At 38.0% G+C, this 19,168-nt stretch overlaps 1 protein-coding gene across 25 annotated transcripts in view; it reads left to right on the top strand.

The window, feature by feature from the left end:
• Positions 1-19,168, top strand: part of DLG1 (discs large MAGUK scaffold protein 1) — a 151,626-nt gene that overhangs the window by 74,555 nt on the left and 57,903 nt on the right. For 15 of the 25 annotated variants that reach the window (XM_040566718.1, XM_040566714.1, XM_040566710.1 and 12 more), the window contains 2 exons: positions 14,147-14,245; positions 17,626-17,679. In XM_040566718.1, coding sequence (XP_040422652.1) covers positions 14,147-14,245; positions 17,626-17,679 — 153 coding nt within the window. The remainder of the gene's footprint in view (positions 1-14,146; positions 14,246-17,625; positions 17,680-19,168) is intronic. The other 10 variants (XM_040566715.1, XM_040566729.1, XM_040566721.1 and 7 more) reach the window with 1 other exon arrangement.

Raw genomic sequence — 19,168 nt, 5'->3', positions numbered from 1 at the left:
TTTCTTAAGGAGCTTGTGTTTAATATGGATGAAGGGTCCATTGTGTTGTGTGCGACCTTTTTGTTTAAACTGTCTGGGTGTTCCTAGAGTAGTGGTAGTAATAATAGTAATAAAAAGGCAGTAGGATGCCCTTTCAAAAAGGTGCTGAGTTGTACTCTGAGGCTACAGCAGTGCAGCTCTGATTTCCTTATTGTACAAACTGGGGGAAATTATTATTGAGAAGAATTAACAGATAAACATATATTGAGGAGAAGTCAGCTTGTCTTTGTAAAGGGAAGTGAGGACTCGCAGATCTTCCAGACTTCTTTGAAAACAGGGAACATGGAGATAAAAGCCTGCATGGGATTATCTGGTCATCAGAGGGTCATTATAATTATAGTAATGTCTTTGAAAATGATAGTTCTTGGATCAAAGGCAGTTAAAATTGGTGGAGTTAGGAGATAAAAGGGGAAGGATGTTTTATAGATTTTTAGTTGATTAAAACAGGTCCCTTTGATTGGGACTGGAGTCCCAGAAGGTCATGTCATGAACGATCCGAGGTACGGTGTGTGTCTGTGTGGCAGGGGTAGGGAAACTGAGGCAGAGGTGGGTGATTAATATTTTTTATTAGGTTAGCTAAACTAGCTGCAGGGGATAGAAGACAAGTGAATGACTGGGCACAAAAACAATCGATGACGTTCATTGTACAGTAACAAATGAGGAATGATGTTAGAGGGATAATCAGGCACATGGGCATGAACCGATAAACTATAAGTTAGCTGCTGCTGGTCCAGCGCGTTGGAGATTTCACTGATGGTTCTGAAAATGCCACCTTAATATTCTGCAGCTGTGAAAAAGGTAAAATAAAATGTCTTGTGTTTCTGAAGAAGAAACAGGTCATAACACAGAACACAATACTGAGCATATTTCTTGTGTATGAAAGCTTGGGAGCTACTAATTTGGTTTAAGCCTGAGTAACCAGCACAAAAAGGCACATTTTGCTTTCTTGTTCTTGAAATTTAAAGAAATTAAATATTTATTTATAGCATTACCACTTAGTCATTTGTCTTTGCATATCCATTAGTCCATTTTCTTTTGTTTTCCATGTTAGTTTTTCATTTGTTTCGTTCCTGTTACTTTACCTGCTCATTTTTACTTATGTTGTACTGCTCAAGATTTGTTTTGTCCTTCAACCTGAAAAACCATGAACTGAACAAACAGATGAAATAAAATGCACTATTAAAAAATGCAAAAAAAAAAAAAATATATATATATATATTTGCCTTCACATTTTCTCTTGCTGGAGAATAAAAACCTTGAGATCACACTGTTATCATGTGGTCTGGTGCTGTGCTTCCAGCAGCAGCCAGAGCATCAGACTAGGGAATGGATCTGAACAGGAAAAAATAGGGATGATGCTTTCTGCCTTTTCCATTTCAGGGATCCCAGGAGCTGGAGATGACCTCTCTATTTCATAACCCTGAATCCCTGAGTTTTCATGGAATTGTCTAGCCTTCTGAAGCATGTAAATTTTAAGTTGCAACAGCAGTGTGGCAAGGAATTGGATTCCAGTAGAGCAGCTGTTCCTTGTTTTGCAGCCTGGTGAGGGGAGGAGAATCTGGTTTCTGGCACTTGTTTTTGTGCATTTTTCTACAAAACAGTTTCAGAAACAACTGAGAATTCAGGTAAATATTTAAGAAAATGAATACATGCCTGTCTTGGACTGAAGAGAGAAAAGATTGATCTTTTCCATTCTCTTAGACTTCTTCATTTTTCTTTGTTTCAGCATGTAGGCAGACGGATTCAGTGAGGACTCTTGGAGTAGTTAGAGTAAGTGACAGCCAGGATATCATCCTGCAGTGTACAAACCCTTCCACCTCACATGTCAAAGTGGCCTGTAACCTAGAACATGACACGTGGCCAGACCACTGTTAAAAAATGTGGCTAAATACATGCTTAGTTTGCTTTCTTGTCTTTTTGAGGATATAAAAATGAATGAAGTATTTTTGAGTGATTGCCTTGTTAATACTTGAATTAAATACTTGCAGGCCTCAATTTCCCTTATTTTTTTCCTGTAAACTGTTTAGAATCCAAAGATTTTATTGATGAATGAATTTCTTTAGCTTCTCAATGCTTAAGGCCTTGAATCTTTAGTAGAATTGTTGATTATTGTTGTTGGAATTAGGTAAGAAAATTCTACAGTTTCATTTCTTATGATTTCTCAGATAGTCTGTAATCTTGAAGGTCCGATGAATAGTGTTTTGCTTTTCATGAATTGTAAATTCAGAGGTCAGAACCCTTGTCTTCTCAGCACTATACAGAATTTTTGTAGTGAATTTCAAATATTCACATCCTGAAGTCCTCTAACATTTTATTGTACATTAGGCATTTCAGTGATCTGAACCAAGTGAAAATGGGCAACTATGATTGTGTAAACTGGTGTTCTGTCGAGATTATGAAAAAAATTGAATTCAAGTCATAATTAAGGGAAAGCTTACTTTGTTACATGTGTTTCAACATATTCTGAGTAACCTAAGCTTGCAATATTTATTGTTACCCACTTTTTTTTTCAGGTCAGTATAGTCAATATTTGTCTTATCCAGACGAAATGATACAGCCACGTACCACACAACACAGTTGGTAGAAGGTTTTGGTAAGTGTGGTACCAACACGCATTGCTGGTTTTATGTGATCCCAGGTGTTCCCGGGCATGGCCAGCACTGAGACGGGCTGGCAAGTCTTGTACTTCAGGTCTGACTCCTGCAGAGCCCTGTGGTGGTCACTGCAGCATGTCCTTCCCAGGTGAGGCTTGGTGCCAAGCCTCGGTGCTGAACCTCATCCTCCTGCTCCTCAGGCTCTGTCCTCAACGGGTGAGGCCACATGGAAGCCACAGGGAACTATTTACGTGACTTCTGTCCTCGGTTTGGATACAAGAGGATATACTTAGAGAGCTCCATTTTAATTTAGGTTGTCTGACTCTGTCTGGTTCCAGTTAATGAGATGTACGAGCTGATTTTCTGTGGAATGTGAGAGAATCCGGAATGACTGGCTCAGGTTTCCTGCCCTGCTCGAGAGGTTAAGCAGCTTCTGCACAAGCTGTCTATGAAGGCCCACAGTGGTGTTTGTCCAGCGTTATATCTAAATCGATCAAACCTGAGCTGGCTGCCTTAGTGTTCCTGTGGAGCAATTAACCTGAGATCCAGATAAAATGCCTATGGGTAATTATGGACCATAAGTCAGTTCATCTGTAGGCCTTGTCTTCAAAATTCATTCTTTTTAGTCAACATTGTATAATTATAATTATACATAAGCACATTTTCCATTGTGAGATTGGAAAAATGTGTTTTGTAAATTATACTGAGAAGTGCCAAAATCTTGTAGAAATTTTAGCAAACAGCATTGTGAAGGGAAAAAAAAAAACAGCCGTTTTATTTACGTGCGGAGTTTGCACGAGTAATGCCAGGCATTACAGCTGTTGTACCTTTTATAGTATCTTAATTTGCTGAAGACCATTGAGTGTTTGACACTACAGAAAGGGTGCCTGTTCTGCTGAAACGTTGCAGGGCTCTTATGAGTCATTCTAGAGGCTGGCTGTGTTGTGTAATGGTGCTTGTTGTCAGATATTATAACTGCATGTTGTCATGGAAGCAAGTGAGAGGCAGCTCCCAGCGTTTCCATGGTGGAAGAATGAATAAAATCAGATGTGGTACCTAGCTTGGAATTGCATGGTAAAGATCTCAGCCGTAGCTCTGAGCAGTGAAAAGGCAGAGCATCAGGAGAGCAGCACAAAGCTGTTGGATCTGTAGTCAAAGGCATGGTCTGTGTTTGGAAGGATTCAGCATGAGTAAAATAAAACGCTAATGCCTCTTGTGTATGAAGCTTTCTGTAAATGAAATAAGGAGTGGCTTTAGTATAAAAACACTTAGTGTAAGTCAAGTAATTAATTGTTTAAAATTTTCTGACACTAACTTCCTGAAGGAGTTACTGAGTTTAAATAGGTTGTTATGGATGGCTTTTTTAGTGATTTTTCTTTTTGCTGTTTCTTAGTATGAAACAAATGACTTTCTGCTCCTGCTCAGTGTTTTAGAGAAAACATTTATTTTTATAAAGATGATTTTTGCGCAACTAATAGATTTCTCACAAAATAACACAATCATTAATAAGATAAAAAATACCTGTCTTAAAACAGAAAGCCAAACTTGGATTTACTGACTAGCTTCAGATCACTTCATTACTGCATGTTTTAAGACTGTACCTTCAGGGGCTATGAGGTGCAAGTAAATCCGAAATGTTTTTTATTCTAAAAAGTCATTTCCTAGTATCAGAGCTACATATAGGTCAGCTTTTTCTATTTGAATGAATTATAAAGAACAAAATAAGCATACTGTCTAAGAGGATTTAGTTATTCCCTGAACAATTTAGGAAGAATTGGAAATTATTTGCTCTGAGAGCTTATAAGAAGTGTCATATCCATTAAAGTAGATAAAGAGTATCCAACATTTATTTATTCATTTACTTTGATTTGAAAGTGTTCTCAGGAATGAACACAATCACATCTAGGTTTCCTCCTACAGAATACCCTTTTTATTGGGAATTTCAAAACCTGAAAATACTAATGTCTTAGAGCTGATATTGTTTTTCCTTAATGAAGTCTTAGAGCGAATTTTTTCTTTGCCTGGTTTCTTTCTGATGCTGAAGCGCTGGCTGGGCTTCTTTGTGGGTTCTTCAGCATAATAATGAAAACTACTCTTCTTAAGGCTGATGTTATTTAAATGGTGTTTTCTAGGCTTTGCTTTAAATTGTAAATGAAATACATTAAATTCATTCTCAATAGCACTTATGAACCTAAATGAGGAGCCTGTAATTCTGTTTTGAACTTAAGTGCCAGGTTGCTGGGTGAATGTAGATGATGAGCCTGCTTCGTAGGGTTCGGTGCTAGCCACTGGTTTGGTATCTGGAAAAACAAAATCAGAACTTGCCTTTACTAAAGCCGCTATTAAATTTGCATACATTTTTTATGTTACAGATTTAGAATATGAATGACTTTAGGTCATTACAGCAGTCCTTTAGAGAGTTTGCAGGACAGATTAGTTTGAGCTGTGTAAATCTGTTTGAATACCAGACTTAGAGTGGACACTGGCATCCTCCCTTGGGTGAAATGTTGTCCATGAGGGAATTAAGTCTTAAAGGGTCTTCTCTTAGATCCTGACAGGGACAGAAGAGGGGGGTTGTTGACTGCTGAAACTTTGAGACTAGCTTGCATGCAGTTCTTAGCACTGGAAAGTTTTACCCATCAAAGAACCGGACACTATGTGAGAGTTGGTGGTAGCTCTGTAGTTTGTATAGTCTTGTCAGTCTCATAGACTAAGCTCTACTTTTGCTACACAGTTCTAGAGCTTCATCCTACAAGCTGCTGGACAGTCTGCTCCTATACTGTTGCTTATGGATGTAGTCCTGGAGAAACAGATCCAGGAAAAATATATTTGTACATTTATTTTTAACCAAGTAGCATCAGTGGCAACGTGGCACTGAAGCCATGGCCGGGCCGCAGGGTGGCACTGATGTCAGCAGGAACACAGCACAGATGGGGCACCAGCGTTAATGCTAGCTGTGTCCTCAAACTTGGGTGTGCTGGGCAGCTTACAGCTAACATGGATTGTAAATGAGGATGGATGGCATCTGTGCTTTATTCTTACCACCGCCTTGAGACCCCACCAAACAGACTACATATCCCAGAAGGTGCGCTTAGATGAGTATTGACTTTGGCGATTTTGACAAAGATAGATGTGAAGGTCTGAAAACAGGCAGCTTCACCAGCAAAATGTCCTGTGACATTCCAGGACGTGGTTCACAGAAGAGATATAAACTGTAATACTAGACCTTAAACTGTGTATCTCTGGAAATAAAATATGGCACTTATTTTCAGTCCAGTCACTGCTTATTGAATGAACATTTTCTTCCACCACTTTTTAAGTTATGTTCACTTCAGTAGATACTCTATTTCCTACTTTCACGACTGATAAAAACTCAAGCCTACGTTTCTAACACTTCAGCTTGTTTTAACACAGGTTGCTGTTTGTGTGGTATCTGCTGAAAGGCAGTGGGAGAGGTGACGTACGCAATTATTTTTGGAATATTCTCCTAGATATTACAATTGCTTTTTGAAGTAACAGAAGTTGGCTCTTGAAGCTTACCTGGTCCTGTAAACAACCTCTGAAGTAGAGGTTGTTAGTCGATTGGTACTACTCTTCTCCCCTTCCAGAGGTACTGTTGTTATCCAGCTATTGTGTGGGCGTTCAAGAACGTGGGAAGATGGTGATTCTTGAAGAAGAACTACTTGTGATATATCATAGGCGCTTCAACAGATTGCCACAAAAAAGGATGCATTGTACATTAAAGGAGAAAAAAGGTATAAAGTGCTTGGTCAAAGTGATCAATGCAAATTGTTTATATACTAATTTAAAATAATGAAATATGATTAATCTCTCAGCAATGTGTTGTTCACAGTTTGGAGGTATTACTAAAGCACAACCTGATCCTGAGCCCCCTCTAGTTACATGAAACCACTTAGCACTTGATATTTAGAGTGAAGCAGTTCACACTAGCAATTAATATGATCTGTAGAGAATACTTGCAAGCTTTCTGCAGTCAGAAGAGGATCTTGTCAAACCTGCGCTGCTCTAGTTACATAACTGGTTTTCTTTCTTTGAATTACCCATATGGCCCTCTGCTCCACCAGTTTTTTTCTACTGGTACAACTGCAAGGCAGGCTTTGCATCACATCACATATGTGAATGTAATTTGGCAGAATGATGTCGGTGACTCTCAGATGTCTGATTCTTCTTGCCTTCGCTACTTTTTCTTTCTCCTTGATTTTTTTCTTTGCTATATGTTTTCTTTGTGTTTCCATCAAGATTGTTCTATATAAGCCTCATTCCCTGTTTATTATAAAATCCTTTATTCTTCCTCCCATTTTTTTTTGACCAAGATGCTATTATATTCACTTCTCCTATGTATATAACAGTGCTCCCTACTGTTTTTTCCACTGGAGATTGCCCTGGCTCACTGTTCAGCCCTGGATGAATTAGGTATTCTTCCTGTACCTCCTGTTCCTTGGCTGTGTTTCAGTGCTTGGAGTACAAGTGCCTTCAAGTTTTTTGTTTTAATTGTTGATATTTTATTGCTATCATCTTAGGGACCAAAGGCATGCGGACTTCCAGGAACAATGTTATACTATTACCAGTTATCTGCTACATCATCTCTATTTTTTTGCCACTGAAGTCAGCATGTCTGTGAGCACATGAGATGTGAATTCCTTTCTCTCCTTTTCCTTTGTGTTTTCCCCCTTCTTGTCTGGAGGAGAGCATATGAAGTCAGACACCAGGCTTTCCAAGAATCTGGTATCCAGCATGTCTTCCCATTGCCATCGCTTTCTCACTAAGTGCATTTCAAAGCTGGTTTTCGTTTCCGTCAAGAAGCTAGTTAGTGTGTGGGTTTTCTGCAAAGTTGATAGCTCGGAGTTGCTCAGTATTAATGTGTGGAAATTTCTCCAAGGAGAAGAAAGTTAGATGTGATGTGCGGGGCATGAGCTGTTAACCTATATGCACACTCACAACGCGCTGATCTTCCTCTCTGCCATTTCTCTTCAATAACAAAATCTAGAGACTCTTGGTCTGTCTGGAACAGAAGTACCTGGGTGCACCTGCCCATTTGTAATCAGTGGGACACGCTCGTCTCTCCCTGAGGCTGCAAAGGCAGAAGACATACCTGCCATGTGCAAGCCCAAGTCTGTGAGTGTTGTATGACCAACACGTTTTCAGCTTCCTGTCACTGGCCAGAAACCTTTCTGTGTCTGTATGCTTGAATATCGCATTAATGATATGTTATGCAGCTCTTGATTACATCCATTCTGGGTAGATGATGAGACATGGCAGCTCTTCATGATTAGAGGAGCATCTGTCAGTTCCTATTTATTTCTTAGTATCCACTCTATAAATAACTGTAAAGGTTTGTACTTAGGTCTGTATTTCTAGTTTTTTATTCTGTGTGCAAAAATTATGCTGACTCATATTGTTTTAGTCAGATTTACTACAGGAAAGCGCACAATGGAAGGGAAAATAACAATGTTTAATGCTCTGAACTGATAACATCTCTTCATCATATTAAAGGACTGTAGAGCTGACTTAATCAAGCTCTGTTTGCTATGGGTTGGTGTCCTTCATTCTTATCATGGCCAGTGCCAGATATTCAGATTCACGACATGTTCCTAGACCAGACCCATAGGCAGGAGACAGATGGTGTGTGCTGTGCAGGTCCAGAGCTGTGCAAATCAAATGTGGGTTGTGTCTGCTGGCAAGAAGGCTGCATGACCGCTGACTTCAGACCGTGTCTTCCTTCAGTGAGGCCAGTCACATAGCTGTCCCTGCTAGATGGAAGTTTTTGTGTAGACTCTGGGAACTTAGTATTTGACCCTTATCTCTTTTTAGAAAGATTCATTTAAAATTGGCTGGTAAAATTCAATATTCAACAGTATGATTGCATCAAGCTAGCTCCTCTTTGCATTTTTTTTTTCTTCGGGGCTTAGAGTTGTTTTGAAGGGTTTTGTTTTGAAAATAAGGGTAAAAATGTAATATAGAGATCATGCATTTGTGGCCTTAAAAAAAACTGAATAAACAATAAAGTAATAAGGAGTCTTGGTTCTTTTAAATGTCTTATGCTTTTTTATTTTTATTTTTTAATTTAAACAACATATAAAATTGTGGTCTTGCAGTGCTGATGTATTTCATGGAAATGCAACTCTTGAAATTATCAGACAAAGTAATTCAACCCCCATAAAGTGTTCCAGAAAGTAGAGGAATAGGCAGCTTAAAATATTTTCTAGTTGCAAATCTCAGAGAGATTTTGAGGTTGTAAAAGTACAGCAAAATTTGGGGGTAGTTAGGACCTTATGTGCGAGAGAAAATAGCTATAGCCTTTCATAGCTTTGTTTTATTAAAGCCAGATGAGTTTTGCCATCTGTTCAATAACTTGTGCATTGCATTGATTATCTGTGCCTAGCAAATTGACAGTTGTGGGGTGGTTCAGTGACGCTCTTTAAATAGCGTGAGAGTACCCAACGTGTGGCACTAGCTAAAACAGTATCTAGTGTTTTTTTCTATGACCATAATCCAGAAAACAATATTTTGAACGTTTGCAGGAAGCGATATTTTGGTTTATTTTCTCCCAAAAAGGACTGTGTGTGTTGCTAGTTTCATGACTACTTACTGCCACAACTACAAATACTGTGGTGCTGCAGATGACTGTGGGATGGGAACGCTCAAGCAAACTGATTTAACCAGGAGCTCCAGAAGAGAAATGCATCAAAACCTTCACGTGCAGCCAAAGCAGTCTTTCCAGCATCAGCAGCAGGCACTGAACATTCATAAATCTTTTAGTTCATCTACACTGCCAGCCTCTTCCAAACACAGAGGAAAATTTACTAACCTGCGTGATAGTGTAAAAAAGAGTCCTACAAAAAGCACAGCAAAAGTTAAAGCTGCCAGTGGTTGGGTGTCTGATGGCTCGTGCTCTAATTGTTCCTTAGAAAAGGTACGTAATGCACCAGGCATTTATAGATGTGCATTTTTATAGGATTTTATGCTCTTGTAGAATGAGATAAGGGGGAGATGATGCAAACAGTAGATAATATGCCATACGTCTTCCTGTAATTTTAACCCTGCTGTTTCCAGAGACTTGTTTTGCGTTTTACAGTTAGCAATCAAAGTAGTAATAATTGGAGTCTAACAGAAATACTTCTGTTTAGTATTTTCCCATTAAGATGGTTGCACTGTATGCAGTGTGCTTTTTAAATAGTAACTTGAAAGTGAGGAAGGTCGGGTTTGCTTTATTGTTATTCTCCAAAATCTATCTTCTACTACGTGAAAATAGCAGCCTGATGGAATTTGCTGATTTAGTTATCTGCTTTGAGATGTGTATGGTGCTTTGATTCATTTCAGGTTAGTTGGTGTTCCATGATAGAAATGGTTACTGTGTATGTTGGTTAAAGTTGAGAAAATGGGTGTGACCTTCCTTTTCACAAGGTTTGGACTTCAGTATTAGGTTTGGAGGTACTTACTGCCATAATTTTGATTAATTGCTGAAAGGCGTTACAAAATTAGCAAGCATACCACTTGTTAACTGATAATTGTTAGTTTATATGATTAGAAGGTCTATCACATTAGACTTTTATCCAACAAAATTATTCATGTGATTGTTGTAATAAAATGACTTTTTGGTGTAGGTTTTAGTGCATTTATTTCATCTGACAGATTCAGTTAGTGTGGCGTTGTCCAAGTTATGCATTCCTATATATAATAGTCTATCATAAGTGTGTGCCACAGTTCATATTTATACAAACAATGTTTTAGTTGGCCCATTACTTTCTTTGTAGTATAGATAAGTTTGCCATCTTAATAAACCATCTTATTAACCTAGAATTATTAAACGTTATACTGAGACAACTTAAAGTTATTCTGAGGAAAAGCTTTAGTTTTTCAGAATACTTTAATGTATTAATCTAACAAATTCCTAAACATTATAAATGTTTTTTTCTTGAAAATTCTTGGGTAGCAGAGCATTGGAAGTGATACCGTGGGCTGTTGGAGCTTATTCAGCTGCTCTCACATATACTTGTATCACATAAACATTTTCAGACTGATTATGAAGCATACTAAAATAAAATTAGCTTTCTTCTCTTAAGACTTTCCAGGTCGTCTTGCATTGATGGTTAGAATTCATTTGATTTCTTGCACTGGCCTTTAGCCCCTAATTAATGTTTTTTTGGGTGTGGTGTTGGGGAGAAGGGCTGGTTCTTCCATTGGCACCTAACTTCCCCCAGCACACCTTAGCTGATTGGTCTTGCTTGGGCTCCAAGGGGATGTAGAAAAATATATAAAAATGTACATAGGGTTGTCGAAAAAGCAGATACTGAAGGTTGCTTGGATTCCCTTCTTTCTTGGGTTATACAGTCTCCTCTCCCTTTCCTTGCATGACTCTTTTCCCATCTGCACCCATTTTACAGCTTCAGAGCTCACATTCACAAGTTACATTCTGCTGCTTCATTGCAGGTGAGCTAAGGGGTGTTGTGTTGGGAAAGGGAAGGAAAGGAGGTGAAAACTCTCTGCGCTCCAACTCTGCAAGAGGCTCTATGTGAAGCACTAGCCTGCAGTGGAAAGAAGGAAATGTAGGTAAAGGGTAAAGGTGCATCTGAGTGACATGTGCAGCATGCAGAGCCAAGATGGTGGGACACACGTGTCCCCAGATCTCAGTACCACATATGTTCTGACTGGCGTTATGGTGCCAGCATGTAAGCCACCTTCAGCCTTACAGTCTACTTTGCTAACTGAAACACGCCAGATTCTGCTTTTTTCATCTCCAAACTTGAACTGTCTGTTCCACTAATTGTATTGTAGCACTCTGTTCCTGCTCTAGTTTGAGCTTTCATCATAATGGTGGCGTAGCGAGCATTTCAGATACAGGCACACTATTTATCATCTAGTAAAAGGTTGTAAATACTTTCTTATCTCTACTGCCAGGGCTTTATCTTTATGCTTTTAGGAAAGTGTTTCCTTTTTGTTGGTCTTGATTGGTGTTTTATTATTAGCGGCTGAGTTTTCTGAGGGTGAAGAGTATCCTCTATTGCAATTCAATTCCAGAAGTTAAATTTCAGGTAGTACTGCACGTATCAAAAGCCAGGGTAGAGGAATTGTGTGCAAGGAGAAAAAGGGGTTCTAAGTTAAACCAGCCTATTTTAGGTATAAAACCTCACTAAACAACTCCATTTTGAGTCTTGTAATTGAATAATTAACAGCTTTATTCAAACTCTTTAGATAATTTTCCAGTTGTGTGAATTGTAAGTCAAGCAGTAAAATTCAAGTAAGTCAGCCCAAGTGTGTTTCAAGACTGGGTTTCCTTTCCTCTCCTCTTCCCTGCCTTCGTTGTGGTAACCACAGTACCTACATCAGTTCGCCGTACTCCATAAAACTGTTCATGTTTAAATGAAGACTATCTTGTCTTCATTTGTGTTGGTGTATCCTTTGAAAAAGGTCACCACGTCACCTCTTTCTGCAGTGGAGGAGACTCCACAGGAATGCCATCAGGAAGCTGGGAATGGAGGGAATGAGCAGGGAATGGAGGGCTGCGAAGAGCATGTGGATACCAAGCCAACAGCACCAAGGAAAAGCATGATGGCCAGGCTAACAGCTTACGAGACTGGAACCCTAAAGCCTTAAAGGACTTTGGATGATACCAGTTTTAAAAGAATAATAGTAAGGATTAGAATTGGAACTGACTGGGGGAGTTCTTGAAGTGACTGGGAAAGAGAAGCCCAGAGAGACAAGGGAGTTAGGAACTGAGACAAGGAGTGAAGCATGAAAATAAGGCTGCTATTTGGTGCAGAGAGGTGCATAGATGCTTGACCTACAAAGAAAACTATTACTGGGTCAGCTGTTTTGCTAAGCCAAAGGGTAGGGGATTGCGTGGTTGATATCTGAGAATAACTTCAGTTGTATTTCACCTTCTCTTGTTCCAGGAGCTGCAACTGTAAAGCACGATTTTTCTAATCTGCTAACGGGTAGCTTTGCAGCCCTAGTGTTGTGCTGTATTTTGATAGGTAGTGTGTGTACATCTGACCATTTGATTAATGGGGTTTTTGCTCTGTGCGCATATGGGAAGCTTCTTGTTTTAGAACAAGACAAATCTGAAGGGGAAGCTTAATTTTTGCATGTGTGGGGCTAAGTAATTGCTGAAGCATTTTGATTTGATCTGTCCTCTAAAGGCTGCATCACTGATCTCCTGCTGACTGGAGGTTTGCTGCACTGAGCATGCCCCACAGCTTTTGGGAAATGCATATTATTGTTTCTCTAGAGCAATTTACATTTCTGTATCTTCTCCCCCCCCCTTGTTTTTCCCCTAAACACATGAAAGATTGCGGTGGTGTCCATGTAAGGGTGTTTAAATGACATTAATAATAATGTTCGAAGACATCAAATGTCTTGTTCCAACATCTTTCCACGTTTTTCACCAGCTGTTAATTTTAGATAGAGCTGAAAAAACTAGAAATACCGTATCCACATTTAAGAAGGGTTGCTACTCTTGAGTGATGCTAGGTTTCTTTAATCTTTTAGTCTTTGCTTTTACTCTTTCATTTAGTTTATGCTATTAATGTAGACTGCTTTGTGTTTTAATAGATTTCAAGCTTCTGAGATGTCTAATACTTTTATGTTCTGTTTTTTTTTACTTGTTTTCAGGATTTAGTAATTTCATTTTGTGGTTATTCTTCAGCATATTTTCACAAGTGTGTCTTGGAACAGCCAAGTTGCAAGAACTTTGATTTGTTGTTCAGCTGGTAATCCTGATGGTTGCCAGTAGTCTGTTGCTGACAGCTTGTTGACAACCAGTATGTTAACATCTCGGAGTGATTTGAATCAATATTTTGCCCAGAATGCTATTTATAATCTTGTTTCCTTGCAGCTTATGTGTCAGTAGCTTTCCTGTTTATTGTTTTAATTACAATTACTAAAACCCAAATCCTACTGGGCTGTATATTTGTATGGTAAACCTATATAAAGATCTTTATATGAAAGGGTGGAATGAATCAGTGTTAGGATCTTCCAACCACTTGACTAAAAGATTTTCTTTAACTTGAACTTGATTTAGAAAATGCATGGTAGTTTTGATTTTTTTTCCACCATGTATCGACAAGGAACTTTAATTTGTTCAGTCCTACCAACTTTAGTCATTGTTTCCCTTCCTTTACTCATTGTACAATGATGGGGGGCACATGTTGTGAAACCAGCCCACAAAAAGCTGGAGTCTGCCCACTGATGTGAAAGGGCAAGGTTTCTGTTTTACCCCGCAAAGTCTCACTGTCCTGCACTGCAAGGTGAGTAGCTTGGTGTGAAGAAGCAGTGTGGCTGTGTCCTACTTCTTTGGGTTATGTGACATTAGCGCACTGCTGGGGAATGCAGTGCAGCATGGCCCATCTGTTTTCAGGTGTGGTTAAAGTCTCCAAATCCATCTGCTCTTTCAGAATATAAAAAAAATAAAAATCTATTCAATTTGAATCTTGTTTGTTTTAGAATGTTTTTGTAGTTTTCATTATTTTTGACATTGTATTGGTGATTTTTAGCCCACAGAAGCTGTTCCTTCCTCTTCTCCCATTGTCCCTGTGATCCCTGTCCCACCAGTCCCTGCCGAGACCACTGTCATCCCATCCACCATACCACAGGTTTTTATTCTTTTCTGTTGTTTTTGTTGTTAAATTTGTTCAACTCTTATATTTATATCATTTATTTCATTCCTTTTGTTTAAATTAAATGTTTTGGTACTGCCATACAAGTTTGAAATGAACTGTAAAATAGTTAAATTAGTAATACACTGCTGTTCCATCCTGTGTTTTGTTTGTTTTATAGCAGCTTTTAGTCCATTTAAAAGTGCATATGTTTCATATAAATGTATATTAATAATTTTTTGGAACAACTAAAGAAAGCACCATAAAGGAATGGAAAGAAAGGGATATTTTGTGTTGGTACATAATGCTTCGACTGCTTGAATTATTTATTCTGGATAATTATCTCATATACTCAGTGTAAGTCTTTCATCCATGACTTCTGTTGTGTTTCTGTTGTTGGTGTACTTGGGGCACGCTAGAATACAAGGGGTATTTTGTTAATTTCTATTCTTAATAATTTGACTCATAGAATGAGGTTCACTTCAAGGCCTTTATCCTTTAGGATAAAATGTCAACAACACACAAACCACGACAGAAAAAACACACAAAGCACGACAGAAGCTGCCAAAAGATGAGAGAAAGCGGTAAACATGAGTTAACATCACTATCTTGCATATAACTTTGAATGTGTGACTGTAGCCTGGCCAGCTATAGAGTAATTTAGGATAGACAGTGGTGACGTTTTTGCAAATTGAAAAGCTTTTATTTGCTTTTTATTCTTTTTTATGCTTTTTATTTATTCTGCTTTTATTTGATTACGGCTTTTATTGTGAGTTTTACTGAAAAAATATTGAATGATGAAGACATGCCTTCTAAAAAGATGTGCCACCACTTCTAATTGTTTGGTGACACATTCGTGTTAACTTCAAAAGGGAATTAAGCTGTCAAGAATAATATAATACTGGTATATTTCTGTAGTCTACACATCAGTATTCTTTTCTTAAGGTCTGCTTTCAAACTGTGTGGCTAAACCTGCAACAGGTGGTATTTTTTTCTCTGTTACAATGCTAAATTTTACGTAGTCCAGTAACTTATAAAAAGTTCTTATTCTTTTTTTAAAGTCGAGTTTCTAGTGGAAATGTGTTTACATAAATCTGTCACCCATACTTGTAACAGGCAGACCAGAAATGTGGCTAGTTTCAAATCTATTTCCTTCTTTTGGAGTGATTGTGTCCACATCAGCATATGAGGCAGACGGACAAGGGCACACTGGTGGACTTCTACTGTCAGACCTGACAGATGAAGCCTGTTGAGTTTCCAGTAACACTTACTTTCAGGGAACTGCTAAATTTAACTTTAAATCATCATAATAATTAGAACATGTATTTTTTTTTATTTGAGAAAGTATTGTGAAATATTTTTTTGACTGAGAGACTACTCAACAGCCATCACTTTGACAGTGTTTGTACCCGTCGACGGTGCTGGTTTACAAGCAGAGCAGCAAGAACTGGGTGATCTGTGCCTCTGTCTTCTGGGTGCATACAAATGCCTGCAGGAGCCAGCTATGTAATTCTGCATCATACACAGTTCTAAGCAATTAGAAAACACCATAGGAAGGTATCAATTTTGGATTTGGCAGATGCAGTTTTGTGCAACAGATACGTTTCTCTATTCTGTTAGTCACTTTACCCCTTAGGCAAGCCCTTAGTGTGCTTGTAAACAAACTCGTCAAGTGGCTTTTAAATATTTGAAGAAGCCCTGGCACAGCAGTTTGAAACTGTTAGGTAATGTGGAGGTGTCTTGCATAACAGACTGAAATAGCTGGTCTTCTTTCGAAAAACATTTGCTGTTTTGAGTTAAGTGTTGCCCCGTGTCTGTAGTGTCCAGGCCTACCTTTGGAGTGGCTGCCAGAAATTTGTCCTCCTTCCTGCTTGGAGAAGGTGGTAAATGGCTGCTTCTGGGCAGAGAATGATTGTTTGCTTTCAGCTCAGTCTTTTGTAGGGAACATCCAAGTCACCCCTTGCTTCCTAGCTTTTGTTTTTTTTAAAAAAGCTTACATTTTTTTCAGAAGTTTGTTGATGTAATGATAATGAGGCTAAAATGCAGAATATGAAGATGTTAATGTAATTGTCATGTTTTTGGAGGTCTTTAACTGTGTTTAACACTAGCTTTTGTTACAGTCCGTTAAACTGTACCTAAAAAAAAAAAATTTGCTCACACATACAGACACATTTACACACACACATACACATTTATACATACCCAGAGAAAGATGTAAAAAAAAAAAAGGATATCTTAATTTTGCAGATTATGAATTTTTATACGTATGAAAATCTCCCTACAACTTTAATGAAATCGAGATTTACTTGGTGTTGTGCCACTGAGTTTGTACATCTCATTGGGCTTAGTATATGAACAGTATTTGGGGTCAGGAATGTATCTGCACTCATTTTGTTCTTAGAGCAGGCCGGATGCTAGCATTTACAACACCATTGCCTGTAGTTCTTGGAAGTTCCCTTGTCAGTGAGAAGAGCATCTAGTTATATCTAGGAAAGAATGCAACATTTGTGGCTTCTCCTTTTGTACCTGCCATTAGTATGAGGCATGAAAAGTATTTTTATTCCTCTCAGCCTCTTCCTGATATATTGGAGGGGAAAAAAAAAGAAATCTGTTTCAAAGTGTTTCAGATACATTTTTCCAGTATGAATTTTCTTTCAGCTGAAACTGCATTTTCATAGAAAAGTTTTCAGTAACATAAGTAAATAATTGTTTCCTTGTTCTAAAGTTCCTGGACAGTAAGCATGTCATATAATTTTGTATTTCTGTAGCAGTAATGTCTAACTTCTTACAGCCTATGAATCCATAACACATTTCTCATGGAAGTACATGGTGCTGTACTGTGAATGAATGTCTGATGTGGATTTCTTTTCACAAGATGGTTTTGTAGATATTTTCTTCAATAAGGTAGTTATCTATAAGCTTGCATTTTTGCAGGTTTTTTTTGAAACAACAAAAAAACAAAAAAAAAAAGTGAAATACAAAAAACTTTCTGGTAGGAAGAAGTAGGAATCAAAGCCACCAGAACTTTTTTAGGATTATTGGCTGGTAAAGCAGTCCTGAATGTCGTATCACAAACACTAGGGTAACTGACATTTTGTCCAATGATAGCATGAATCATATTTTTTTCCACTTGAAAAACAAGATAAAAGACAGAATTTGTATACAAAATCTATGAGCTCAGAATGTGGTTTTGTGGTGTGAAAGCACTTTCTTCAGGATAGAAACAAGTGTTTCAAAAGAGGTCAATATTTGAGGTTGTTAAGCTGAGGCTACCTTTTGACAGACCTTTGAGAAACCCAGCAAACCAAATGTTGCATAATTACTGTTAGTGTTTTCTTCAACATTGTGTAATATTTTTTTTGATTCTTCTTTTAAAGGCAAATCCCCCTCCAGTGCTGGTGAATACAGATTCTTTGGAGACTCCAACATATGTAAGCCTACGCTACCTTTCAATTACAACTTCAGATAATGTTAGTTGTTTAGGTCTGTTGTTACTGATCAAAAAAGCCTGTTTTACCTCTCTTATGATACGTGGTTTTGTCAGGTCTGCTGATGTTTATCTAACTCCTTAGATAGCTTTTTTATGAGAAAAAAAATCTACTAATGAAATAAAATAAATTGTAGATTGTACGTGGAAGGTTCTGTGTGAGTACTGCTGTGTGACAGTGCAACACAATGCAAAACGCAGTGTTTGGACCCTGAACTTCTGGAACCTCAGAGAACAATCCGTATCTTCAGCTGTGCTGGTAGATGCTTTAATATTTAATGTGCCATTTCCGTTGCACTTCTCATAAAACACTTCTCAACACACTGGCTTTACTTAAGATTGTAGTGCTCTAAATGTTCATAAAAATTGTTGATTCTCTTGGAAACATTAAGGTAATAAGCGTGGCTATACGGAGGCCAAAATTTGTGTTTGGCCGTGTATGATCTGTGCTAAGAGTACCCCTGGCAGATGGTCTTCAGAGGCTTTGGAACATATGCAAGTTTGACATAGGTTTCAGATCTGATTTTTTTTCCCTGTACCTTCCTCTTACAGTTACATATGTCCCATTTGTTGTTTTCCTGAATAGTGTTAAGGTCTGTACTAGTTACTTTATATTGGCTTTATTCTAGCAAAGCAGTAAATGTTTATGCAGTAAAGCATAAATTTACTTTTTTTTTTTGGCTTTACTTAGCAAGCATAAAGAACAAGAACAAATCTTGTTATTGTCAAAAACATTAATAATTGAAAGTTGCTAAAAAGAAGCTGTAGTAGATCAAGACAGGCAAAAGCATGAATTAACAGTTTAAGTGGAAGACAAACGATTAGTACAGCGACGTAAATGGCTCATTTATGAGTCCTGAGTATGAATAATGCTGACTTAATAAAAGATCACAGCCGAAGTCTGCAGTGCCTGGCCCTTTTACTGATGTGACACAGTTTAGAAAAGAATACCAAAGGTGAGGTGTCTCTGCACACACAAGCTAAATCAGAAAGACAAGTGATTAATAAGAATGTATTCACGTTTCAGAAGGCTTCATCTGATAGAATCCCTTGTGGGATGGTAGATAATAGAAACAGAAATAGAAAATAGGCCTAACAGAACAAAATGACACTCAAAATTACAAGCTATCTGACTTACCAGTTTGCAGTGAACATAAAACAAATTCACTCATAGTTATCTGTAGTTGAACCTACTATGTAAGCATAGGAGCTAAAGGAATATTCTTCCAGGTTCCCATGTAGGTAATGGAATTGTTCAGTGTTATGTAAGGTAAAATCACAGCTGTGAGGTAACTGCATCATGAATCTACAAAACTTTAAGTGTTAAAGCTTTTTTTCTATTGGAAAACCAAACCAAAACAACAAAACAAAACAAAACAAAGTCAGTGATGGAAAAATATTCAAGAACACAGCTCTTGTTAACTGAATTACAA

This window comes from Cygnus olor, chromosome 9, assembly GCF_009769625.2.
Source record: "Cygnus olor isolate bCygOlo1 chromosome 9, bCygOlo1.pri.v2, whole genome shotgun sequence".
Taxonomy (NCBI): Eukaryota; Metazoa; Chordata; class Aves; order Anseriformes; family Anatidae; genus Cygnus; species Cygnus olor.
The sequence above is the reverse complement of the archived record's forward strand: the minus strand, read 5'-3'. Positions and strand labels throughout refer to the sequence as shown.